Source organism: Ipomoea nil, unplaced genomic scaffold (genome assembly GCF_001879475.1).
Source record: "Ipomoea nil cultivar Tokyo-kokei standard unplaced genomic scaffold, Asagao_1.1 scaffold1770, whole genome shotgun sequence".
NCBI classification, from domain to species: Eukaryota; Viridiplantae; Streptophyta; class Magnoliopsida; order Solanales; family Convolvulaceae; genus Ipomoea; species Ipomoea nil.
Window position 1 is genome coordinate 1,371,772 of NW_017618198.1, and position 27,281 is coordinate 1,399,052.

The 27,281-nt window shown below is 36.0% G+C and overlaps 4 protein-coding genes across 4 annotated transcripts; 3 read left to right on the plus strand and 1 right to left on the minus strand.

The window, feature by feature from the left end:
* Positions 1-3,984: 3,984 nt before the first annotated feature.
* LOC109192223 (probable small nuclear ribonucleoprotein F) lies at positions 3,985-6,337 on the minus strand. Its single transcript, XM_019342791.1, has 5 exons — positions 6,217-6,337; positions 5,271-5,358; positions 5,155-5,192; positions 4,960-5,024; positions 3,985-4,355 (listed from the first exon to the last, which is right to left on the minus strand). Exons 1-5 carry the CDS (start codon positions 6,220-6,222, stop codon positions 4,289-4,291), a joined length of 264 nt encoding a protein of 87 aa, XP_019198336.1. The 5' UTR covers positions 6,223-6,337; the 3' UTR covers positions 3,985-4,288.
* Positions 6,338-8,618: 2,281 nt separating this feature from the next.
* LOC109192592 (histone H2B-like) lies at positions 8,619-9,302 on the plus strand. Its single transcript, XM_019343293.1, has one exon. It carries the CDS (start codon positions 8,725-8,727, stop codon positions 9,151-9,153), a length of 429 nt encoding a protein of 142 aa, XP_019198838.1. The 5' UTR covers positions 8,619-8,724; the 3' UTR covers positions 9,154-9,302.
* Positions 9,303-9,499: 197 nt separating this feature from the next.
* On the plus strand, positions 9,500-13,498 carry LOC109192591 (uncharacterized protein SYNPCC7002_A1590). The gene is made up of 6 exons (XM_019343292.1): positions 9,500-9,906; positions 10,016-10,206; positions 10,338-10,383; positions 11,426-11,508; positions 11,589-11,705; positions 13,288-13,498. Exons 1-6 carry the CDS (start codon positions 9,672-9,674, stop codon positions 13,357-13,359), a joined length of 744 nt encoding a protein of 247 aa, XP_019198837.1. The 5' UTR covers positions 9,500-9,671; the 3' UTR covers positions 13,360-13,498.
* Positions 13,499-19,235: 5,737 nt separating this feature from the next.
* Positions 19,236-27,019, plus strand: LOC109192539. The gene is made up of 8 exons (XM_019343220.1): positions 19,236-19,402; positions 19,622-21,040; positions 21,556-21,674; positions 24,779-25,402; positions 25,508-25,814; positions 25,930-26,095; positions 26,213-26,312; positions 26,740-27,019. The coding sequence occupies exons 2-8, from the start codon at positions 19,883-19,885 to the stop codon at positions 26,855-26,857; spliced, it is 2,592 nt and encodes an 863-aa protein (XP_019198765.1). The 5' UTR covers positions 19,236-19,402; positions 19,622-19,882; the 3' UTR covers positions 26,858-27,019.
* The last annotated feature ends 262 nt before the right edge of the window (positions 27,020-27,281 follow it).

The following is a 27,281-nucleotide window of genomic DNA, read 5'->3' on the forward strand; positions in this document are numbered from 1 at the left end:
CTTTTGGCTCTTATTAGTATAGTAGATAGAAATAATAATTTAGTAGCTAAAACAAAAAATAATACGTATGCATTTCTTTAATTTATAATTATGTGTCAACAATGTCTTTATTCAAAAAAAATTATTGACTATCAATAAATTAAATAAGATAAATAATTTCACTAGTTATATTGTCATAATTTTTCTCTAATATAAAAATTCTTTACATTCAAATTCATAAATTGATTATATTCGCAACATTGTCCCTACAATGTCTTTATTCAAAAAAAAATTATTCATTATCAATAAATTAATTAAGAGAAATAATTTCATTAATTATATTGTATTTATTTTTCTCCAATTTAAAATTCTTTACATTCAAATTCATCAATTGATTATATTCATTACATTGTCTATTATTTTTTTGTGCACTATTTTTTAATTAAATATCAAAGTTATAATACAAAACAATGTTGTATATTTATTTACCAAGTATTTTATTAATACCATGAAAAAATTAAAAAATATATATAACTAATAAAGCCAATCATATTAACTACTTGAGGGATTTGTTGACAAAAAGTGTATTCAAATCACGCAACAAATTTAAGTGTAAACTATCTCGCAATGTCCTTGTTTGACAATCAGCAGTTAGCGTTAGCAGATTATATTAGTGGATTTGACCAGCGAATTATATCAACAGTGAGTAAAAATATATTTGAAAAAATCAGCTGTTTAGATTAACATGTAAAATGACCTAAGGGTATACATAATAATAATAATAATAATAATAATAATAATAATAATAATAATAATAATAATAATAATAATAATAATTGTTTAAAAAATAATAATAATAATAATAATAAAAGAAATAAAGTTTAAAAAATAAATAAATAAAACATATCCGGCTCCCCTTAGTTTTGCCTATATTCCTACATTGGTGGAAAAAGTGGCATGAGAGCTTTGAGGTTGGTGGAAAAAGTGGCATGAAAGCCTTGAGGTTCCTATAAAAGGAGCCTTAAGACTCCAATTTAAAAATTAAGCTTGTCCATCCGTTGATGGGCAAACAGTGAGCCAACGAAACTGACTCTTGTTATTTAAGGAGTCGAAATGACTCTACAGTAATTTATTATTATTATTGTTTTAAAATATAGAGGTATTTTAGGGAAATCATTCTCAACAATGCTAAGTGAAAATATTATAAATTGCAATGTTTGTATTTTCAATGGTTTAGAACAAACTGTTGAATAACCAAACACTTTCTTTAGCATTTTGATATTTGGGTTACATCATATTTACTCACCGTCCAATATCTTTGGGTTATATCATATTACCAATCGTCCGATATCTTTGGGTTACATTACAATTAAAATTTAGAAAAAATTTATTACATCTATATTCCTTAAATTAGAATTTTCTTTATTCATAATAACTTATTTAACAATAATGGTAACTAAATGAAGACTGAGCAAAACACCTAAGGAATGGTACCTTCTATTTATTCATTGATCTTGTATATATGTACATTCATTAAATGAGTTAATACCCAAAATCGTCCTCGACTATAGTGGTTTTTCTCAATTTCGTCCTAAACGACTTTGGTGACCTAATATCGTCCCAGACTTTTGTGTTTCGCTCAATTTAGTCCCAGACTTTTGTGTTTTTGCACAATTTAGTCTCTCATTTGTTATTCTGTCCATTTGGTGTTAAATAAATAGACAATTCAGTAATTTTAATATTGGCATCTCTTTACTCATAGACATGTGAACTGCGAAATCCTTTTTTTTTTACGAATTACTCTAAAACTGCGAATATAAAATTTGATTTGCAGGTCCAGGAGTAATTCTGGGTGTAATTCGTACAAGAAAGAGGAATTCCGCACTTCACAAGTTGAAAATAAAGAGAGATCAATATTGACATTACTGAATTGTCCCTTTATTTAACACCAATTTGACGAAATAACAAATGGAGGACTAAATTGAGCGAAACACAAAAGTCTGGGACGATATTAGGTCACCAAAGTCGTTTAGGATGAAATTGAGAAAAACCACTATAGTCGAGGATGATTTTGGGTATTAACTCTTCATTAAATATATTAGAATTATTTACAACAAAAATACTTGGTTACTAAAAGTTATATATTTAAATAAACAAATTCGACATTAAATTATTTATGTATAAACTTTTTTATATAATATTATTAATATATTTTTAAATATTTATTTAATTATAAACATTTGACATTAACTCTTCATACCATGCCTCTGTAAAACTAGTAAAAGACATAAATTTTAAATTCGAATCTACGTCGTTGATTGCTGAAATTCATTCCGTTCCCACCCAATCTACGCCGTTGATTGATGAAATTCATCAATGGCTAAAAACAACGATCCGCGTCACACCAAAGCAACCAATCACAATACCGTCGGAAATTCTATATAAACAACCCCAATTCACGGGTTCTCATCACCTTTACCTTTGGATTCGCAAGAAGCCCTACACGGCTACGCCTAAAGCAATCCTCTCTCTTCCAGAAAATATATTTGTGTTCTCTCTCTAGTGCAGATGGCACTAGAAGGCAAAAAAGAAGGTGGTGACATAGAAGGCTCGGCCAAGAAACAAGTTCAGCGTTACATCGATATCTCCAGCAAGGCCATGGGCATTATAAACAGTTTCATCAATGATATCTTTGAGAAGCTCGCCCAAGAAGCATCTTGCTTAACCCGCTACAACAAGAAGCCTACCATCACTAAGGTGGCGGCATAGAAGGCTCAGCAAAGAAACAAGTCCAACGTTACATTGGTATCTCCAGCAAGGCCATGGGCATCATGAACAGCTTTATCAACGATATCTTTGAAGCCATGGGCATCATGAACAGTTTCATCAACGACATCTTTGAGAAGTTCGCCCAAGAGGCATATATCTTGCTTAACCTGCTACAACAAGAAGCCGACCATCACTTCCCGCGGCGAATTGACAAATCATGCCGTCTCGGAAGGCACCAAATTTACAAGCTCTTAGATAAAATCATTTAAATCTATGTTTCCTTTTGATATTATTCTTACTGGCGAATTGGCAAAGCATGTCGTCTCTGAAGGCACCAAATTTATAAGCTCTTAGATAAAATCATTTAAATGTGTGTTTCCTTTTGATATTATCCGAATTAGGGTTAATAGCGGTAAAGTAGCTTGGATTTGGGTTTAACTTTGAATAAAATTTTATTTTAAAATTTTCTCTGTCAAGGATTTGATAGGCTATAACAATAAGCAAGACCAGTACCTGAATGTCAGACAATTTCCCGTCTAACACCGTTGCAGCATGCTGTTGTTCAAAAAATTAATTGCAGGAATTTAAACATTTGAAAAGGATAAATTTCTGATTATGAAAGTATTGAAACATTTGAAAAGAAGAAAAAGAAAGTGCATGGCCAACAAAAGATCTTTCATTATTTGGGGCCATCTAACAGTGTTCAGAGTAGCGAGGGGCCGGATGTGGACCAGATACACAGAGAGCTGTCCACTGGTCATAGCAACTTTGACTATCTGTCCCCATAGCAGCTTAATTGAGGCACGATGACCAAAGAATTGAACAATAAGTTAAAGGGCATACAGAATACAAAACTAGTTACATACTTACATTTGGAAAACTCTAAGATACAAATAATGCAATTTTATCTTTTTATCTTCTTAAATCTTTATCTTTATATATATATATATATATATATATATATATATATATATATATATATATAAAGCAGAATCTAACCACACAATTTATGCATTTTGATAGAAATAAGATTAGCAAATATAAATGCATTAATTGTGTGGATAGGTATATTTATACATTTGTGTGTGAAGTTATTATGTGTATTTATATTTTATAAATTATATTTTATTATTATAGCTCTATCTCTATCTCTATATTTTTAAAGTTTATTGTGACTTGTATTATTATTTGAATTTGATTTTTTTTTAAACCATAATGCTAATTGCTAATTGCTACTTGAAAAATGCAAATTGAAATTTGGCATTAAAATCAGAATACTTCACATGAACTTCTGCAGCATAACTGGGATATTTTGGCACCTTAATCATCCATCCATCCCTGAAAGAAATAATCCGACAATCTTTTACAGCAAAAGGCAGCCTTAAAAAAGATTAGTGTCATTAACTAATTACACACAAGGTGGTTAATAACCCAATACATGATGCAATTCTGAGGATAGGCTGAAGCATCGTTTGACATGAGCTTGTACTCGGGTTGCCTCTCCAGATGATGACTACAGCACGAAGTGGACTTCCTAGTTCTACTCAGCAGCATCTTCCACCTCTTCATCCTCGGGTACCCCACGAAGGTAGAGGACATTGTTACATCTGTAGAAGCCGAAAGAAATTGATGTCAATGAGGGAATACATGGCACTTGATTTTATAAAACACACAAGAATGGCTATGGTAGTCATAATTTGAGGCTGCAGGGATCAGTAGCATACGTGATAGGTGAGAGGAGTAATGTTTCCTTAAATAGAAATCAAACCGATTGAGAAAATTTATAAATGTTTGATTTCTAGAGATGCACCGAAAACTACAATTCAGCAATTCTAGAGAACTACTCAAGCAGAGTCTAGAGTATAGAAAAATGTATATTTTTGCTAAGCAATTAAAAGGAACTGATTTTATCTCTTTTGCTACGCGGCAAAGAGACGCACGCATTAGGTACATGCTACTAGAGATTTTCTAAAACTAAAAGAGTGGCAGACCTCTATGAAAATAATGAAAATTCTCTCTCTCTCTCTCTCTCTCTCTCTCTCTCTCTCACACACACACACACAACAGGAAAAATGAAAAACATAAATAAGACTGCATTTTGAATTTTTGACATTCACTGACATGGTGCAAATGTTAACATGAATAATCCTAGGACAAGGGCATTACGTGTTCAAAGGATCCAACAGCGAATATATCAATTATGAAAATTACCTGATGAGGATTTCTCCAAGTGTTCCAGTGCTTTGTCCATCAATGTATTCTTCTGCATTTGCCAGCTGAAAAGAATGAAAATAATAATTGTTATCAAAAAGTGCTAAGATTTGGGAGAAATACAACGAGAGTTACAATTATCTTTAGATACTTTATATGCAAATAAAAATGAGAAATTTGGGTTTATCTTATTACCTGCAAGTTCATATATGAATCCACAGAAACCAGAAATCCTGAAAGGGAAAAAAAAGTATTAGTCTTTGAAGCATACGTCTTCCCAAAAGCAACACCAAAAATTTTCTTAAACATACCTTTGTACTCCATTCCCCACTTCAGTTTCACCATGACAGGCTTTCCAGTCAAGTTGTTCAGGAAAGGCTTGGGATTCACTGGTACTGTCTGTAATAACCATGTAAGCACACCACATTAGCGATTAACCAGCTTCTATAGAGGCATAACAAAACACTTAGTAGACATTTAAGAAAAACATCAAATCTGATACTGCAGACAATTTCACTGCCTGTATATATACACAGACAAATATACTACAACTTTACTACCCAACCAACTGCAGCTCTAAAAATTCCACAAGTTTCCACTTTCCATTCCATTGATTTCCAAAGTCCAAAACTGCATAAATTTTCTCTGCCAGTCCACATACACAGACAAATACACTACAGCTTACTACCCAACCAACTGCAGCTTGAAAAATCCACTAGTTTCGACTTTCCAGTCCATTGATTTCAGAAAACCAACTAGACATACACATCTAGTCAACAAAATCCCGTGTTTGCTGGGCCAAAATGCCAAATTTCTACCTTCATTTCAACTAAACCACAAACTATATGGATTTTTCATTAAACAATTACAAATTAGAAATGATGTACTACTTCTATCCAAGTTTGTCCCTACTCCCTATCAAACGAAGGCACAAATAAATAAGGCGAGTATCCAAGCTACATCCATTTCCACACTCTCATTGAACTCGAAATACATTGACAGAGGTTTTACACATCGATTTGAAGTGAAAAGTGAAAAACAACAATTAACATTTTAACAAATAAAAAGAGATAAATTGCGGTATGAATCAGCTATTGATTTTAGATCGTAAATTCCAACGTCGATACTTAGCTGAAAGTCTTGAACTAAAAGCGAATTGGCACTTTGTTTCAAGAGAGAACAACAATTTTGATAAAGCCAAAGAATAAATAAGTTTACAAAATTAAGAGAAATAGATTGAGGCAATTGAGCACTTACAGCCATTGAAGCTTTCCACGGAGAGAGCACCCAAAAAAATGGCGTTTAAGGGGTTTAGGGTTTCTGTGGAGGGAAAAGAGCTAATTAGCTAAACGTCAATGGGTCATTTATTAACTTTGGAGTAAATGACCGATTTGGTCAAAATCGATTATAAAGAAACTACTGAATTATACTCTACTATGATCGTTATCAAATTAAGGACTCAACTTTAAAATTTTTATTTAATTTCGTCACGCGGTATTATCTTACGGCTTAAATTGGCGGAATGAAAAAAATTTGGATAACATTTTCAAAATTGATGACTTAATTTGATAAGGATAATAGTTTATGATTAAATCAGTAATTTTGTTATATTCAATGGACCAAATCGGTCATTAACTCTTAACTTTATTTGTTTTGACTCTTAATTGAATCATGTTAGATTCGACTCGTATATACTATAGGATAACCTATTTTTTCCCCAAGAGTGATAAAGAAAAATTAAGTAAAAAATATATATATCATCTCATTTTATGTATCTAATTTGACTAACGATACTTGATTGGAATTACTTATAATTTTATTTGACCAAGCACCTTGTGTTCAAATGTCACATTTATCCCTCTCATTAAGGGAATGTCACAAGATCGAACCCACATATAAAAAAAGTATATAACAAATACTACATTTTAATCGAGTCAATAGTACTAACAAAATAATTAAAAAAAAAAAATAAAAATTAAAAAAAAAAAAAAAAAACTTGTTGAGGGGGTTGACGGAGAGGTCAAAGTTGCATTGGGTAGTAGTTGGATACTTGAATGACTTGGTCTCTCAAGCGAAGGGAGGCCTCACCTGGCGTAGTTGCTGCATGGCTTTGGTGAGGCATTGGAGGCTTATGGGTATCCATTCACTTGGGAGAATGGGTAGATGGACGATGAACTGGGTGGAAGATAGGTTAGATAGGGTGGTGGCGGATAGGAGTTGGCATGAGTTGCATGTAGGTTTTTAATATATAGACTCTCATTTATAACCAATTAACTTTATTATTGGATATCTATGAATCGCAAGTGATGGTGGGAAGAAGAGGGTTCAAGTTTGATAATGCATGGCTCCTACATGGGGGTGTGGTGGGGTGGTGAGGGAGGCGTGGGAAAAGTCAGGAGGCATGTGATTGCAGGAACGGTTGGCTTGGTGTGGGTTGCGGCTGGTTAGTTGGGGAGGTGATAAGTGGCACCGCTTTGGCAAACATATTGAGGCGATCAGCAGGGAGTTAGTCAATTGGAGATGTCGATTAACCAATCGCCTTCTCTATCGATTGGATATGGTGATTAACCAGTCGCCTTATCCGTTGATTGGGGATGACAACTGGTTGGTCGTCTTCTCCGTCCCTAAGAGATGGCATCCAGTTTGGTCGCTATTTCCATTCGCCGGAGATGGCCACGCCTTCTCAGGCGACGCCTTCGTCTCCATCATCAATTTTTATTGCCGGACAACTGTCGAAATTTTTAGTGACTTGGTATTACAGGTCACTACAAGGTAATTGGGCATGGATGAACTAAATTGACATATTTATATACGTATAATAATTGCAAATTTAAAAAGTTTGAGAACCTAATTAACAGTTTAGGTAAAGTTAGAGGGTTTACTTGATCATTATCCACTTACAATATAATTTGCTTATGAATCCATCCCAAGTTAAGCCTACGAGAAGGTAAATAGAATCAGTCTGACACAGGTTGGACTCATTATAAGGTAAATTGGACCAATATAGCTATTGACTCAACACCAAACTATACGCTTCTACATATAAGGAGCTCAATATAAATAAAAACTTCAAATGTTCGTGGCGAAAATCAAATCTCTATCTTGTCGTTGGAAGCAAGTCTTGATATTTCTCATTTACTAGATCAATGCAATGAGAGTTTCATTCTTTAAATTTAACTTGACAAATTGAAATACTACGTAATTGGTAAGCACAATAATGTAATTGCAAAGGTCAAACACCTATTAGAGTAAAAGTCAAACTCTATGAATGAAATCGATATGAGTATAGATTACTCGCAAAATATATGTAGAGATAGCAAATGTTGTATGAAAAAAAGTATTAAAATGTTCTTTATGTTTATTTTTTATGTGTACATATTTTTAAATTTAAATTAGAATTAAAAAATTTCATTGCCATTTTGAACAAAAATTAAATTGATAAAAATATCAATCAAATATAGTACGGAGTAAAATATTTAAATTTTCATATACGGAGTAAAATAAATAAAATTTAAATTTGAATCTCGGGAAACTCATTCGGTTCCCACCAAATCTACACCGTTGATTGATGAAATTCATCAATGGCTAACAACAACGATCCGCGTTACACCAAAGCAACCAATCACAATACCTTCGCAAATCCTATATAAACGAACCCCAATTCACGAGTTCTCATCACCTGTACCTTTCAATTAGCAAAAAGCCCTTCACCTAAAGCAATCCTTCCTCTTCCAGAAATATTTTTGTGTTCTCTCTCTAGCGTAGATGGCACCGAAGGCAGAGAAGAAGCCGGCGGCGGAGAAAGTTCCGGCAGAGAAAGCTCCGGCGGAGAAGAAGCCCAAGGCCGGGAAGAAGCTCCCTAAGGAGGGTGGAGCTGCGGCGGCCGGAGATAAGAAGAAGAAGAGGGTGAAGAAGTCGTCGGAGACCTACAAGATCTACATCTTCAAGGTGCTGAAGCAAGTTCATCCTGATATTGGGATCTCCAGCAAGGCCATGGGCATCATGAACAGCTTCATCAATGATATCTTCGAGAAGCTCGCCCAAGAGGCATCTCGCTTGGCCCGCTACAACAAGAAGCCGACCATCACTTCCCGTGAGATCCAGACCGCCGTGAGATTGGTTCTTCCCGGCGAATTGGCAAAGCACGCCGTCTCTGAAGGCACCAAAGCAGTCACCAAATTTACAAGTTCTTAGATGAAATCTAAAATCTGTGTTTTCTTTTGATATAATCCGAACTATTAGGGTTAATAGCTGTAAAGTAGCTTTGATTTGGGTTTAATTTCGGATTATACGGTACTGTTATCTACCATCGACTATCAATCAATCGATCAGCATTCTCAATTTCTGCGTCGTTTTCGCCTTAATTTTACGAATTTTTTACTCGTTCTTGTCTTTGTTCAATTTGTCGGCGTAATTTGTAATTACTCGTGATAAAAGCGCTATAAACCAGGCAGTACAGTACTGATGCCATATCGCTGTAAATCTGTAATTCTGCGTCACGGGTAGAACAGTCAGAATTTCATAACGGCGTACATTAGCCAGCGAACCGCCAATAATATTGAAGTTACTACGTCGACGTTTCGTACAACGCTCGTTGGCTTATCCTTGACCTCATCTTCGACACTAGAGGTTAACCGTGAGGGATTGAAATTCGTCAAAAGGTCAGTTTCTGATATCTCATTTTCCCAACAATTGGAGTGAAGCAATCGGAAATGGCGTTGAGCTTAGCCGCTACTTCATCTTCAACAACAAATTTGAGTTACGTTTCATTCCGATTCAAAAACCCTAAAGTCTGTCCACCAGTTGCTCTGTTAAGCTTAACGTCTCCTCCCTCCTACGATTCTCCGAGAGGATCGCTTCGCATTTCCGCCGACGCAGCACCGAAAGTTCGATTCATTGCTCGCCGGAAGGAATCCGTGTCGGTGCGGCAGCTTCAGAGACCTCTGAGTAAGACTTTGCTTCATAGTTTCCGGTGGATTACAGTTACAGTAGTCTATATATGTAGCTTAATGAGTGGTTTGCTTTAACTTAATTTGAGTGTGTTTTGTTTTGTTAGTGGAGTATATGAGCTTGCCGGCGAGCCAGTACTCGGTGTTGGATGCTGAGAGGATCGAACGGGTGGATGATAATACCTTCAGATGTTATGTGTATAGGTTTAAATTCTTCGCATTTGAAGTGTGTCCTGTTCTTCTGGTGAGAGTTGAGGAGCAGCCTGATGGATGCTCTATTAACCTCTTGTCTTGTAAGGTATTGGCATTGCATTGCTGATTATATTGCTCTACATGGTTATCGATTATCATCTCCCTATTAGTTTCCAGTTTCTTCAATTCTTATTGTTTCATACATTCTAATTCCTAAGAGTTATGCTTTTTCCTCAGCTCGAGGGCTCACCTATTGTTGTCGCTCAAAATGATAAGTTTGACGGTAAGCACTATTTTTTTTGGCAATGTTATGGTGTTGGATTGCATGTGGATCTCGTATTTGCTTGCGTTTAAAGTACCGATTGCATAGACAGTTGAAAATTTCTGGTTTTATTTATCCTCCACTGACTGCAAAATTGACTCCTATACTGCAATTATAGTGTAGCAATATATACACATTGTTTATACATAGGCACATTAATGCATTATTGCCAGTTAACCATTGACAAAGTCACATTGATTTCGATTGCTCTATTCTTAATTTCTCTCACATTAACTTACTAGGAGTTTATTGGATCGGAGAAAGGAAATGGTCTGTTTAACAATTAACAAGCATGCTCGTCGTATAGTCCTTCCTGCCTTTACCATCTCTACATATGTTCAATGTTAAAAGTTTTCTTCTTTAATAAAGAGCAATAATTGATCTAATCTAAACAATGCACCGGACCGTCATTAAGGTCTGCTTTTGGGTCTCGAAATAATTAATATCTGTATCAAAATGAAATCTGTGTGGCTGTGCTATGAGTTACCTATGTGCCTGAAGTTTCCTCTTGTAATTCCAATGCCAAATTAATATTTCCAAATTCCAAACAGCATTAACATCACTGAAAATCTCACCACGTGTGTGATTTTCTTGTCAGTTCCTAATTAATATTGCAGGTTACACTAGGACAAATGAATTTTTTGAATATAGATGTGATTTGAAGAACTTAAATTTTAGCGGTTTATGGAATTCTAGTGCTTGGCTGGGTATAAAACACTAGATGACTGGAAATTAACAAAATTTATGGTGATAAGTCTAATTACCTAGGCCCTAATAATAATTGTGCCATTTTAAATGTTAGATCAAGCGGCTTTCTCATGGCTTTGTCTCTCTCTCTCTCTTTTTTTTTTTTTTTTTTTTTTTTTTTTGAAGTGTCCGTTGAATAACTAGTAAAAACAAGTATGGAGTAGTTCCTAATCAGATTATGCACTTTTTGATTCTGAAATTTATTAAGTAATTCTTTTCAGGAGTGCTTTGACATTGATTTGATATGGGCATGCAGCTTCTATGGTGAATAGAATATCCTATGATGGCAATCGAAGAGACTCAGGAGTGCAGAAACTCACTTCAGATGCAGTAATTGAGGTAATGTCCACAATCTGACCACTGTTCATGTGAAGAACAAGTACATCAGAGTAAATATGTGAATTGGTATGCTTATGCAGGTTAACATTGAAGTTCCCTTTGCATTTCGAGCACTTCCAGTCCAAGCAATTGAATCAACTGGAGCTCAGGTCCTAAACCAGATACTCGGGATCATGCTTCCTCGGTTTATGGCTCAGGTGTGTTATTTTACCACCAATTTCTTCAACATTTTTGTATTACAGACCTTGTTTTATTGAGTTGAATTGGCAAGTCCTGGTTGAATTTAATTGAGATGAAGGTGAATGTTGAATTTTAGAAATAATCTTTTACCACTTACAACAGAGCATGAGCTCAAGAAAAATAGTAAACACTTCAAACCATTGAATTTGTTTTTGTTTTGATTTAAAATAAATTCTAGTACCGTAGTACATGTGTCTATATTAGGTTTTGTTTCACTTAAAACTATGTCTTTTTGAGCAAAACAAAACCTAATTAAAAAGAAAAAACCCTCGGTTGACCTGGCCGGCTAATCAATCTAGTCAGCCAACCACCTAAACTACCGATTTCACCCCTTTTTCATTTGGCCTAGGCGGCAGCCACCTAGGCTGATTTTTACGGCACTGCTAATAACAGTGTGAAGTCAATATCAATTAACCGTGAGCAAATGGTTTGGATCAATTTTAAATTAATCAAAGCTTTACTTGTCAGCGTGAGAGAGGTGTAGATAGTTGCAAGTGTATAACCTGATCATTATATTGGCAAGAATTTGAGAGCACTGACACTGAGTCTAAAAATTTTGTTCATTGGGGGCAGTATAAATAATGACTAAAAAGTAGAGGGACAGAAAGGTAATAAATCATATCAAAATTTTAGATTAGTATTTTATGGGAACTTTTAGTATGCCCATAGGCATTATACTTCTGTTCAAGAATAGAAAAAGGAGGTTGGTGGAATTTGCAAAAAAAAACAGAAGGGGTAAAAAGAAAAGAAAGTAAAGAAAGAAATATGAAGAAAGTGAATAATTTTCTATTTTTGCAACATGGCATAACAGAGCATGTCATTGTAGGATCTTTTTCATAATTTTGTGTATTGGAAGTAACACCGAAAGAGATATTAGGAGACTTGGAATAAGTGGAAGGGTTTTTCAGTAAATAGTGTTTTATGTCCATTTTAGTCATTTACTTTTTTGACCTTTATGTTTTGTTAGAACATGAATTGCTGTGGACTGTGGAGCAGCAATTAGGGTGTTTAAAAAAATCATAAAACCACAGAAGCGCCCTAGTCGTATAATAATTGCATAATTAACTATGGGTTTTTTAGTTCTAACTAATGTGGTTGGTCTTTTATAAACTGCAATTTATCAAGCCATTATGGTTTTAAAAATTGATAAACTGCAAAAATCAAATCGTCACTCTATAAGTCTATATATATACACAATACAATACATATGTACTTTAGTATATGTAAATTAATGTGATGTTTGATTATATAATTCTTGTATATTATGTTATATTGGTGGGGGAAAGGCCCTGTCCAAGTTGTTTAAGAACATTGAAAGTATGTTTCTTGACCCTTTGATGTTAGGTTATTTGGTTATATCTGTAGATAGAGACAATGAAAGGGCTGTTAACCACTCTTTAGATTTATGTTGCAATTTACATTGCTATTATATAATTGACTTTTGCGTTTTACTTATAAGAAATCCTTGTTTTCTCTCCCTCTTCTGTTCAAGCTGAAAGTTTACGTGAGCTTAAAACTGTATCTGTAATTGTGATGCAGCTAGTGAAGGACTACCAAGCTTGGGCCACAGGAGACACTTCAAGGCAGCCTCTAGGGACTGGCCAAATTTAAGATTGTAAGACTGTATTTTCTATTTGACATAAACATATGCCATTACGTAGACTTGTTTCTAGTAGAGAACAATGATACCATATATCTATCTTCGTTCTACTCCCATTCGCCAATGCAAACTAGTTCTTTTCTTTTATTTTCTTGCTAACGAGTTGTATATAGTAGGGCAAAATTCGATCCACAAGGGCGCCCCTTGGTTGGATCAAGTCTCTTGTTAATACGTTTTAAATCAATGTTGATCATAGTGCTTGAGGTTGTTAACCTAGGATAGTTGCAGTGGGTGAAGTTATAAGAGATGAGGTTGGGGGACTTTGTCTTTAGATTGGGAATTGCTTGTAGACTGGTGGCTAGTATACCATGGATTATCTTTGTGTTAGGTAATAAGAGACTTTAGGAGGGTAGACTTTGTGTTAGTTCACTTGTAATAATGCCCTCACAGGTAGCTAAGTTGTTTTACGGGAAACTGATTACATTCAAGGACGCAGGATTGGATCCCGACAATCACAGTGTGAGAGTTTCACCCTCTTATTGGGTGGCTCTTGTCGGCACCAGGTATTAGTCCTTCCACCTAAGGGGTCGTTGAGTCACTATGATTTAACTGAATTAGTTTCACCCTCTTATTGGGTGGCTCTTGTCAGCACCAGGTATTAGTCCTTCCACTTAGAGCATCCACACTTGTGCATATTATAGGGAGATTTCAGTATTAATTCTTCTCAATGGGGATAATAACAAGGGGGGGGTGGGGATAATTGTGGAGATATTCATCCTGCAAAATTGGGGAGAATGCAGAAAAAGAAGAAAGAGAAAGAAAAGAGAAAAGGGGCTGCTGTGCGCGTTTCGCGCACAGCAGCCCGCCCGTGGGCGCGTCAGGCGCGCCTGACAGGTTCTTTTTTTTTTTCGTTTTTTTTTTTTAATTTTGGTTTTTTTTTTTCTCCCTTCCCCACATTCTCTCTCCTAATCACTCTTACATTATCCCCATATTCTTCCCAACTAATGTAAATGCTCTTAAGGGGTCGTTGAGTTACTGTGATTCAACTCAATTACAATTCAGTACAGTGTGAAGATCTCGGAGCAAGGGATTTTACCTTTTGCACCCAAGGAACAGATGGGGGAAGGAGGCAATGATATTGATTTATGATTGAAACAATTGGACCCTACTCTCTGTCTCTCTCAATAACAGAACAACTAAAACATAAATGCTCATCAAATAGCTAGTTTGACTACTTTTTTTTTGATATACCATAGTACAATAACTAAAATAAAAACAAACAAAAAAGAAAAAAGAAATACAACTAGACATTTGCTGCCATATATGTTTATGAATATCCATGCATGCATGTTGCGTGGTCCCATAACCTGTATATTATTTTCATCATCTTCTTTGAATATCATATCGAAACATAGGATTCTCCTCATCTTATCTATCGTCTTCTGTTAATTGGTTGCTGCGGCATGCCATGCAACTTCAACGTGATCTGTTTGTCTGTTTCCCCGTGAGATCTATCTGGAGATGATTACCATCTTCTTCTTGGCTTCTGGGTAATGGGTTTTTGCGAAAATCGTTGCAGTAATGAATGATGCGAGGTACGGAATACAACACTCCATAATGTTGAAGAAGAAATATTATGACCCGCACGGACTTAGCTCAATGGTTTAGCAGACAATATTTGAGAGAAGAGACCAATGTTCGAACCTTAGCAATGTTAACAGTGACAGTGTGGGAATTATGCTCAAAGTTGGCAGATCCCTTGTCTGTACCGGCATTTGACCCGTTTACTGAGCCACCATCCTCCTAAATACTCTGTCGGGTCGGGGTTGTGGATTCAACCTTCTGGGAGAAGAAGAAATATTATGAATGATGCGAGCTGTGTTTTGATTTTCTTGATTTGAGGTAGTAAACTATGAACAACCTAGATTAATTTATTTTTTTGTGATTCCTTGCTAGTTAGGATAACAAGGCGGATTTTATTCATAGCGCATCTTAAAAGAAGAAATGTTAGGAATTATAAATTATATAACGGATGACTACACCATTATATTCTGTCTGTCCCAATTCACTTGTCTTTAAGGGTACCAACACATGAACAATAGGAAGTTAGGTCTATCACCGCTAACTACTCTTATTCCTATTAAGTTGTATTTATATTTAGGATAAATAATGCTCTCTCAAGTATTGTATTCGAGTTATAAATCTAGTATCTCTTTAAATGTTACAAATTTGATCATTTAATTATTGAATGCGTTGTAAATTCAATTTATGGACTAACGTACTGAAACATAAATTTGATCATTTAATTATTGAATGCGTTGTAAATTCAAATTATGGACTAACGTACTGAAACATCAGGCCTTATTTGTATCTAGAGTTCTGTGACAGGCTCCCGACACACACATATATATTAGATCTGGTGAGAAGAAGACCTTAGGTAAAAAGTACGGATTAATGCAAGATGTCAATTTGCGATAATCAACGGCTCTCTTACAAACTTTTAGATGTTACAACTTACAAGTGCAATGGGCAAAAATTACAAAGTGCACACACACCCATGTGTGTATAGGCTTAACTACAGAGTTCTATGGTATCTGGTTGTCATATCTTAAAATCAATTAGTGATAAATAGGTGAACATTAACCATTTAATCACATCTCTCCATGGTAAGTCACAACGTCACGTCTCGAATCAAGTAGGCTGAACTCGGTCAACTCAGCCGACGCCCAACATTTTGCAATTTCAATTTTTTTTTTCTCATTCTCATAAAGTTGTGGGCAAGTACTCATCTTAATGTTTTTGTTGTAGAAATTAAATACAGAGCATTAAAGATTGAATTAATACAAAAATTTACTTGTGTTTAAAAAGTTTCATAAAAATCAAAATAAATTGATATGTAAACAAAATTTTAATTTATATTGATCAAAATTAATAATGAGGAGTAAATTTTTAACATTTAATTTATTCTAGTATGCATTTTTTTTAACAATTAACAATTTAAAATTGTATTAAAATACATATTTCTTAATTTATTAAAAAATATTTAACATTAACAAAAAATTATTTCTTTATTTCTAATGTTAATTTCTTTTATTTTAATAAAAATTAAAATGTTAATTTTTTTTAAAAAAGGATACATACTAGAATAAATTGAAATATTAAAAGTGTACTCTTCAGTATTAATTTTTATCAACATAAATTAAAAATATTTGTACATATCAATTTATTCTTATTTTTATGATTTTTTTTAATATAAATAAAATTTTTACACTTTTTTTAATGTTCTTTAATTAATATTCGCAAATAAATTTATAAGATGAATATATATTTAATAAAGTGTTAGAAAGTAATTCTATTTATGAAATATGTCAAGTGTTCAAAATAAAATATGAGTTGGCATGTCACACCATTGATCAACTAACATGATAATATAACTATGTTAATTCTACGTCAACAACACTAACAATTATTTTAACAATGTTCATTATTGTTCTCAATTGTACTTAATTCTAAAGTACACAGATTACATTGAACAAAATTAAGGTTTAGATATTAAATTGAACAAAATTTAATAATCAAAGACCTTGTAAAATCGTAGCTAGGCAGCACTTTGACCTTCCTAGTGTCTGCTAGAGGTAATATCATATTCATTGCATATATTGGCCAATTTGTAAAATTATAAATTTAACGCAATTTTTTTGGGTGACAAAAGAAACCAGTAACATGGTGTGCACGGAGTAAATTCTATTTTTGTATAATAACTTGCAAACCACACATTTCAAACCCGAGTTGAGTTCAAGTGATTGATCATTTGACCCAAAATTAACATTTCAGTGGCAGGGTGAGAAATAGGGTTTCCCGAACTAGAGTTTGGGGCATTAGCCTCCCCAGATTAGAGATTGAGCTTTTCAAGTTGACGAAAGTGTGGAGCTTGATCCATTGTGTGCAGATCTATTTTATTCTCCCTTAGTTGAGAAACTTAATGTATCAAAGAAAAAAAAATGTTGTGAGATACACAACAAATTTTGCAAAAATTTATATTTTTGATATTTCATTTGATTTAAAAAAAAAATGATATTTTAATTGATTAATTCGCTTTTAATTAATAAGTGATTCTTCTTCTGAGGTTGGTGGGATCGGCCAATTCACAATAATTAATGAATAAAAAGAATTTATTACCATGTCCAATAGTGACTATTATTTTTTGGTGAAATCAAGATAGAAAAATAGCATTATCGCTAATACAATTCATGAAATTACACATATTCATGTAATTCCTATACACAAAATTGCATCGTAATCCATTTACTAATGATCTCATCTTTATAATAATCAAGTTACAAGTGATTCTTCTTCTGAGGTTGGTGGGATCGGTCAATTCACAATAATTAATGAATAAAAATAATTTATTACCATGTCCAATGGTGACTAATATTTTTTGGTAAAATCAAGATAGAAAAATAGCATTATCGCTAATACAATTCATGAAATTACACATATATTCATGTAATTCATATACACAAAATCGCATCGTAATCGCATTTACTCATGATTTCATCTTATAATAATCAAGTTACAAGTGATGATGATATGAATATGATGATTATATATATTCAAGAATCATTTTCTAGTTTTATTCGAATGGACCACCAACCTAATAAAAATAAGAATATTCTAAAAAAGTATGTTAAAAGTATGAGAAAATGACATTCCCATTTTCATAGTAATCTAAGAAGTTAAAATGCTTCAAAATGGAGGTGAGTGGGTGAAACATAACTCTCGTACTTAAAGATAACGAGCTCGATTGTTGTCAACACTCTTTCGGTCAAGCCCATCACGCATCATCTTTCTAACGCCAGATTTACTCAATGCATAAAATCGAGTAGTAATTGTAAGACACTCATTCATCAACCATGACTTTGAATCTTGGATTTGATTTTCATTCTTTTAGTCAAATAATAATGACAACATTATTTGCTATTTTTTAGGTCATATATCCATAATCCATCTTGTTTGAGAAAACATATCAAAAATATAGGGGAAGGGTCAAATAGGCCCTCGAACTTTAACTTAAAAGTCAATTAGGTCCTTACACTTTTTAAAGGTGCAATTATACTCATCAACAATTCATTTAAGTGCAATGAAGCCCAAAAACAAATTAATGACCTGCTATCACAGGTCATTAAGGTTCAGGCCACCTTCTGGCGAATTTTTCGACAAAAAAAAAAAAAAAAAAAAGTGACCGGCGAAATTTCGGATAAAAAAGTGACCGGCGAAATTTTTGACAAATCTGGATCGGTTGCTGGTCACTTTTTTTGCCAAAAAATTCGTCGGAAGGTGGCCTGAACCCTAATGACATGTGATAACAGGTCATTAACTTGTTTTTGGGCTTCATTGCACCTAAATGAATTGTTGATAGGTGTAATTGCACCTTAAAAAAGTTTAGGGGCCTAATTGACTTTTAAACTAAAATTCGAGGGCCTATTTGACCCTTTTCCCAAATTAATTTAAAAAAAGTTGATTAAACTACAAACAAAATTTCTATAATAAAAATTTAACCCAATTCAACATCTTTATAAGGAAACAAACACTTGTATGGATGAGCATACTTTCAACTCAAACTACTCTCAAATTGATTTATTCTTTTTTTCAACTTACCTTCTAAGTAGATCCGATTCTTACTATTTGTGAAAATGTTTAGAGTGGTCAACCCGTAATTTATGTGATTAAAGAAGACAATATCGTGTACTATTAACTACAAAAATAATGTGTTGTAAAGTAATGTAAACAAAATTTATAATGAATTATATTATTTGAATAAGGTCAAAGGCAAATGTCCTTTTTTGGGGATAATTATGTTTATCTTAGAAACAAAAAACTCTTCTCCCTTTGCTCATAAATTGGCATCGCCTACTGTCTCTTCATCTCTCCTTTTCTCTTTCCGTCTGCCAGTCAAGTTTGCCCACTTTTCTCTTTCCATATATATACAAACAAACACAAAACCCATATTTACATATATATAGTTAGTTTGGTGACAGAGATTACACTTTAGAGGTACGTTTTCGTGCTTAATCATCATTCATTTCATAATCTAATCTTGGACTCGATTTTTCTCCGTTGATTCTGACTTGATCACTTTGTAAATCACCTTCCATCAAAGTTTCTTGATCTTAATGCGTTAATTCCGAAAAAAAGATTTGATTTTCTTCGTTTTTTGTGTGAATTTTGGTTGTATTGATGAAGTTTAGGTTTTTCTGTATGTGATTTGATCAGGTGATATGTATCTATTGAGTGAAACAATTGTATCGAAAAAGCGCTGCTATTGTTGTAATTATACGAGATTTGGGGATGTTAAAGTGGGATTAGAGGTAGAGTTAGGTTTGATTTTGCTTTTTCTGTTTGGAATTAATGGAGTCAGGTGTGGAAAATCTCCATTTTAGTTGTTAGGGAATGTGCTTTCCTTCTTCTGCAATTTAGGGTTGTTTGATTAGGCAGTGCTGTGGGTGTTAGGTTCTGGGTTAGTGGCTTGAAGAAATGGCTGATGTTCAGCAGCAGCTCCAGCAGAAGCCTGAGAGCACGGCTGATGATGCTCGTGTTGAATTCGAGAGGGGGCTTGAGGAATTGATGCGTGGACATTTGGATGATTGTATGTCGTTTACGTCATGCAGCTCTGTGAGGGATACGGAGGATGAGGATGACGAGAGTGACCAGCTTGTGAGTAGGAGGAGGTCTGCTGCAGCGGGGGGTGAGGTGGGAGAGTCATCTGCAGCCAGGAGGTGCCATTCGCGGATATTGAGTAGGTGGGCTGCTAGGCATGCTCAAGAGATGATTACCACAATGGAGAGGAGGAATCGTGAGTCTGAGTTGATGGCACTCACCCGTTTACACACGGTTTCTATGCTTGATTCTTCATTCTTGCGGGAATCACAGTCTCCTACTTCAAGACGACAGGGTGATGCTGAGAGAATAAGCAGTCGGGCATCGACTATTATGCGGATGTGGAGGGAGTTGGAGGACGAACATATGTTGAACCGTGCCCGAGAGAGGGTGAGGGAAAGACTAACACATCAGAGGAGTGTGGATTCAGATACAAACATCTCTAGTATGAATATGTCTGAAAGCAGAGAAAGTGACAATCAGGGCAGCTTTACAGATGCTACTGAGTGTGAGAATGACTATGGAACTTGGTCTCACGATCCAATTGGACAACAGAATGAAAATATAGAGCATGACAGTTCTAGCCGGGAGGAATCTCCTGATCTAGGTGAGGTTGAGCGGGAGAGAGTGAGGCAAATTGTTCGTGGGTGGATGGAGAGTGGTATTGCAGACACTTCATCTAATGTTGCCCAGAGGAATGGTAGCCCAAGAGGGGAATGGCTTGGGGAAACTGAGCGAGAAAGAGTTAGAATTGTGAGGGAGTGGGTGCAAATGACCAGTCAACAAAGGGCATCTCATGGGGGCCGCAGGGAGGAACAGACCAATGGACTCGGTGCTGACACTGATCGTGAGGGGTCAATTGCCGACCATGAGGAAGGTCAGCCAGAGCATGTTCGCAGGGACATGCTGAGGTTGCGTGGAAGACAGGCTCTACTCGACTTGCTTGTGAGGATTGAAGGGGAAAGGCAAAGGGAACTTCAGGGACTTTCGGAGCACCGAGCTGTTTCTGACTTTGCCCACCGCAATCGCATTCAAGTTAGTTATCATTTATTCTCATCTAGCTATTTATTTCTATCTCATATGTTAGTTGGCATTTTTGTATTATGAACCCTAATTTATTCTTCACATGCTTCAAATTCTCAGTTCTTGAAAGTTTATCCCATTGCTTTTTAAGTTTGACTTCGTGTGTTCCATCATATAAAGTTACAATTTCTTTTCCCTAAATCTAAACTTAGAGTTGTTTAACTGATATTCAGCATATGAATGAAAATTTTAAACTCTGTACATATCTTTTCTGTTATCTGATATATAATGACGAGAAAGGAGCATTGAATTCTTGACCATAATGTAGGATGGCAAGGCTATTTCAATACCCTTTGGCAGCGTCTAGAGAATATTTTAATTTTAGATTCAGTTCGTTTTTCACAAGTTGAAGAGTCAGAAAATCTTGCTTTTCATCTTATTTACCATACAAGTATTAACTAATATATATATATATATATATATATATATATATATATATAAAATGTTTTATGTATATTTTTTTCCAGTCACTACTCAGAGGTAGATTCCTGCGAAATGAAATGCCTGTTGAGGAGGAGAGACCGCCTTCAGTGGCAGCAAATGAACTGGTTCAGCTAAGGCAACGACACACTGTCTCTGGGCTGAGGTATTTGGGCTAGCTATTCGTGGTTGATTCCGTACTAGATCATTTTTGCTTTGGAAAGTTACACTTTTTAGTCTTATGTATCTGAAAAGCCTCATTCTTCTTGTGATAGATTACAAGGGAGTAAAGTGTGAAGATCTTAATGTTGTCCTCTCTTACAATTGAGGGATGCTAATTTATAATATTTTCAATTATAACTCTAAACAGTACTATGTGACTTGATCAATGAGGATTCAGGGTTTAGCTTTAGTAGTAAGCTAAGCCCTTTTTCAAATGTATGGCCTGGGCGTGAATCCCTTCTGTACTATATACGGAGTATATTTTTTTGGGTAGTTCTGATGAAATTATGGTCTTGCTAGGTGATTTTAGTTCTTTGGGCTGCAATTAAGTTTTATACCTTTCATCTTTTTTATATATCGTTAAGTATTTTTAACGAGTTAAATATCTTATCTAGTATCTACTGTTGAAACACAAAAGTTGTGTCTGTAGAAATATAGCTGTTGAAGTTGTGTAGGGTTGTGTCTATTAGGATTGTGTCTCTTAGTCTGTATATATATTTATCTATTGTCTCCTCATTGAGACAAGCAAGTAATAAAAACTTCTTCTACATCTTCTTTCTCAACATGGTATCAAGAGCCAAAAGTCAAAATTTGAAATTTTTTTTCCGGTGAACAGTACATTTACTGTTCATTCGAAATTAATTTTTCAAATTATGGTGAGATATTTTATCAAATTAGTACTACAGCCGCCTTACCCATCCTCCGGCGACCATTACCCATCAATTCCGGTCGCCGGAATCTCCTCCACGCGCCTCCACGCGTCGCCGGCGCTCCGACACCACGCGCCGGCGCGTGAGGCCTTCTCCGGCGGCCTTTTCCGGCGAGATTTTCCAGATCGTATCGTCGGCTCTCCTCCTTTCCTTCCGTGCAATCAGATTTATTTTTGGTCACGATGTCTTCCGACGGAAATTCTGCTAATTCGGGTACTATTTCTCCTGCCAATACTTTATCTACTTCTTCGAGCTCTGTTTATGTGCCAAATCTGTCTGGAAACCCGGTAATCACTTTTGAAAGATTATGTGGTTCTCAAAATTACCACTCTTGGTCGGATGCCGTAGAATTATGGTTTATGGGCCAAGGTGTTGTTGACCACTTGTAAAAAGAAGTGGATATGATACCGGAAAAAGAAAAAACAGTTTGGCAAAGGTTAGATGCTCAACTTTGTAGTCTCCTTTGGCAGTCTCTTTCTCCACAATTGTTGCCTTTATTCCGTCCCTTTAAGACATGTGTCGGGGTGTGGAGTCAAGCTCAATCTCTGTACACTAATGATGTCTCTCAATTCTATAATGTTGTTGACAATTTGGTTAACTTGAAGAAAGATGGTATTGATATGGAAACTTTTCTTGGCAAAGCCCAAAGTTTGATTGCTGAGTTTGGTACACTCATGCCTATTGGTGGTACACCCGCAGAGCAACTTACCCAACGAGAGAAATTCTTTGTCATACTTCTCTTAACCAAATTAGGTCCAGAATTTGAAAGCATCCGGAATCAAGTTCTTGGAAGCAACATTGTCCCGGGGACCACCGAGTTGTTCAAACGGCTCTTGCAGGTCACCTCCATTCCGAGTACTCACACATCCACTACCGAACAATCTGCTCTAGTCACACAAGGTGGTCGTGGACGAACTAACAATCGTGGTGGACAGAAAAACACTAGAGTGTGTGATTATTGTAATAGAACTGGGCACACACGAGATCAGTGTTGGAAACTTCATGGGAGACCGATACGTACGCAAGCAAGTGTTGCTCAATCTCAACCTGGGGAACCAAATTCTCGAACCATTTCCGCTGCTGAGTATGAAGAGTTTGTTCGATTTAAAGCCACTTCCAAAGCTGGGAATTGAAGTAGCACAATCCAAGCAAGGAATTTGCATATCACAAAGAAAGTATGCATTGGATATACTAGAAGACACAGGTATGATGAATTGCAAACCTCTTGACACTCCTATGGATCCAAATATCAAACTCCTACCAGACCAGGGGGAGCTTATCCAAGACCCGGGAAAATATAGACGATTGGTTGGAAGATTACTTTATTTAACTGTAACTCGACCTGATATCTCTTTTGCGGTAAGTGTTGTTAGTCAGTTCTTGGCATCTCCACGTGAAAGTCATTGGGAAGCTGCCATTCGGATTTTACGATATATTAAAAAATCTCCAGGCACTGGTTTGTTATACAAAGACCATGGAAACCTTGAAATTATTGGGTACACAGATGCAGATTGGGCAGGTGCATGGGATAGAAAATCAACATCTGGATATTGTATCTTTCTTGGTGGCAACTTAATCTCTTGGAAAAGTAAAAAGCAAAATGTTGTTGCTCGATCAAGTGCAGAAGCCGAATATCGATCTATGGCCGTTGGAACATGTGAACTTGTGTGGTTGAAAAACCTCCTTACCGAACTGCAGATTTGTACAAAGGAGTCCATGAAGCTCATTTGTGATAACCAAGCAGCTTTGCATATTGCATCAAATCCAGTTTTTCATGAAAGGACGAAACACATTGAAATTGATTGCCATTTTGTTCGAGACAAAGTTACTTCTGGAGATATTACTACATCTTTTATAGGCTCAAATAATCAATTAGCTGATATATTTACTAAAGCTTTAAGAAGTCATAGGATTGAATACATTTGTAACAAGCTTGGTGCATATGATATACATGCTCCAGCTTGAGGGGGAGTGTTGAAACACAAAAGTTGTGTCTGTAGAAATATAGCTGTTGAAGTTGTGTAGGGTTGTGTCTATTAGGATTGTGTCTCTTAGTCTGTATATATATTTATCTATTGTCTCCTCATTGAGACAAGCAAGTAATAAAAACTTCTTCTACATCTTCTTTCTCAACATCTACAACTTTAAAATGAGAATGCTTGAGCTTTGTCATGCATTATGGAAAGTTAAAATGGGTAATGGCTTCAAATGCCTCGTGATGCTTTAAGGGCTATGTGATAATATGCTATGATTTGGATAATTATGCTTTTTATCTGGAATTTCTTTTTACTTATTCTATTAAATGAGTTGATGACCTTTTTTTTTTGGTCTCAAACAGGGAAGGATTCCGCTCTAGACTAGAAAACATTGTTCGTGGTCAAGTGAGCAGCAACTCTGAACCTCCATCCGATAGTACCAACAATGATTCTCAAAATCACCAGAATCGTATAAATCCTTCACTGCGGGTTCAAAATGAAAATCTCGAGCATCTGCATCCTAGGGAACAGGAGAGTAACACTCATCGGTTGCATGAACGCAGAGAAAGCATTGATGTTAGTACAACTAGTATCGATCAAAGTCCAAGTCAACAAACAGCTCGTGATCCGGATAGGGTATGGGTAGAACAGGTCACTGAATCTGATGGAGGGGACCGGGAAGATTTGACTTCTGATGAATCTGCTAGGTGGACTCACGAGACTGTTGAAAACACAAGCACGATTTTGAATGTTAATTCAGTAACTACTCGGCCCCTTGAGACAGCTGGGGATGAACAACAGTTGCCGGAAGCCCAAGAGGCTTGGCGTGAGGATGGTTCACAAGAAGCTGTAGAGTATTGGACTGAGGAGGGACTTCCTGATCCTCCTAGAGTGCGGCGCTCAGCCCCATTTAGGAGATTTAATCGATTCCATCCCCCTGAGGACGAGAATGTGTACAGTATGGAACTCAGGGAACTTCTAAGCAGGTAAGACTAATCTCTATACAATCAGTCTGGCTTTCGACATTGTGATTCCGAGAATTTTGCTATTATCTAATATATATACGTGTTGAAATTTCCTGCATATTGCAGGAGGAGTGTTTCCAATCTTCTGCGGAGTGGCTTCCGTGAGAGTTTGGATCAATTAATTCATTCGTATGTAGAAAGGCAAAGCCGTGGGCCTATTGATTGGGACCTCCACAGAGACCTGCCCATCCCTGCCTCACCAGAGCGGGATCAAAACCAGCCGAGCAATGAGCAGAACGAAGATCAGCACAATGGTACCGGTAGGCCTTCCCTTGTACTACCACCTCCTCCTGTGCCTCCACCGCAACCAGTTTGGCATCAGGATATGCACCATTCTGGTTGGGCCCGTCACAGTGTCCATCGTTCCGAACTTGTAAGCCCCCACTATCTTTTGTATATTGTTTGCTTGCTATTTCTAGTCTTCTAGAGACCTATATGGCTAGATTTTAGAAATTTGAATTGAGTGTGTGCGTGATTATCTGGAACAGGAGTGGGAGACAATAAACGACCTGAGGGCAGACATGGCTAAACTGCAGCAAGGTATGAACAACATGCAGAGAATGTTGGAAGCGTGCATGGATATGCAACTGGAGTTGCAGCGCTCGGTCAGACAGGAGGTTTCAGCCGCTTTGAACCGGTCAGCCGGTGGACAAGGTTTGTGCTTTCCCAAACTTAATGTGTTACTGCTATAAATGAGTATCAGAATTGCCCTCCCCTCGGTTTACCAGTATTTCTTTTAATTGTGTTTGGGCGATGCAAAATGCTTAACAGGGGCTACAGAGGCCTCAATGGATGGTTCGAAATGGGGCCATGTGAGAAAGGGTACTTGCTGTATCTGTTGTGATAGCCAGATTGATTCCCTGCTCTACAGGTATATGGCTAAACTACTCAAAGCCTATATTTCCCTTCAATGGAATACTGCATCTACATGCATGCGCACATGCACACATCTAAACACATACATGCAAATGCGCAAACTTGTACACGTTTACGCATACTCGTACACGCATACATGCGCGTGCACACGCTCGTACACGCATACATGCATGCCTGTGCTCAAACATCTACACATGCATGCGCGTATCTATACAGATCTACATGCATCCACGCGCTTGCCCACACATCCACACGCATGCATGCCCCATGCGCAAACATCTGCATGCACACACGTGCCCACACGTGCCCACACGTGCCCACACATGTACGTGCATGCATGCTTGTGCTCAAACATCTACACGAATGCACGTGCACACACATACATTCGTCGTTCTCCATGTGAATATTTGCGTGGTTTGCAGATGCGGGCACATGTGCACTTGTTCAAAATGCGCGAGTGAGTTAGTTGGAAGCGGAGGGAAGTGTCCATTGTGCCGAGCACCCATCGTGGAGGTCATCAGAGCTTACTCTATAATGTAGAGTCGGCAGTTATCACCTCAGAAACTATGGTTGTGGGGTAATTCTCTTTGTTCTTCTGATTACATGCCATAATGTCCTGCAATTGTATAATTAGAGAACAAATGGCTCCATTTGCCTTACTAATTCATTAGTAAATAAAAACATCGATTCTTTCGCGTCTTTGACATCATGATCATGGTTCATGGGTTCTGTAATTCACGCAAGAATTTTTTTTTATTTTTTTATTTTTTTATTTTTCCTAAGAAAATAGAAAATTGAAGAAATAATTCTGTTTACTAATGTAAGATATTTTTTTCTAAGAAAATAGAAAATTGAAGAAAAGAAAATAGAATATGTATTTACTTGTACATTTTTTTTCGATTTAAAAATAGAGAAGGGAGAATGGTAAATTAGAAAAATAAAAAATAGAGAATTAAAATAAACA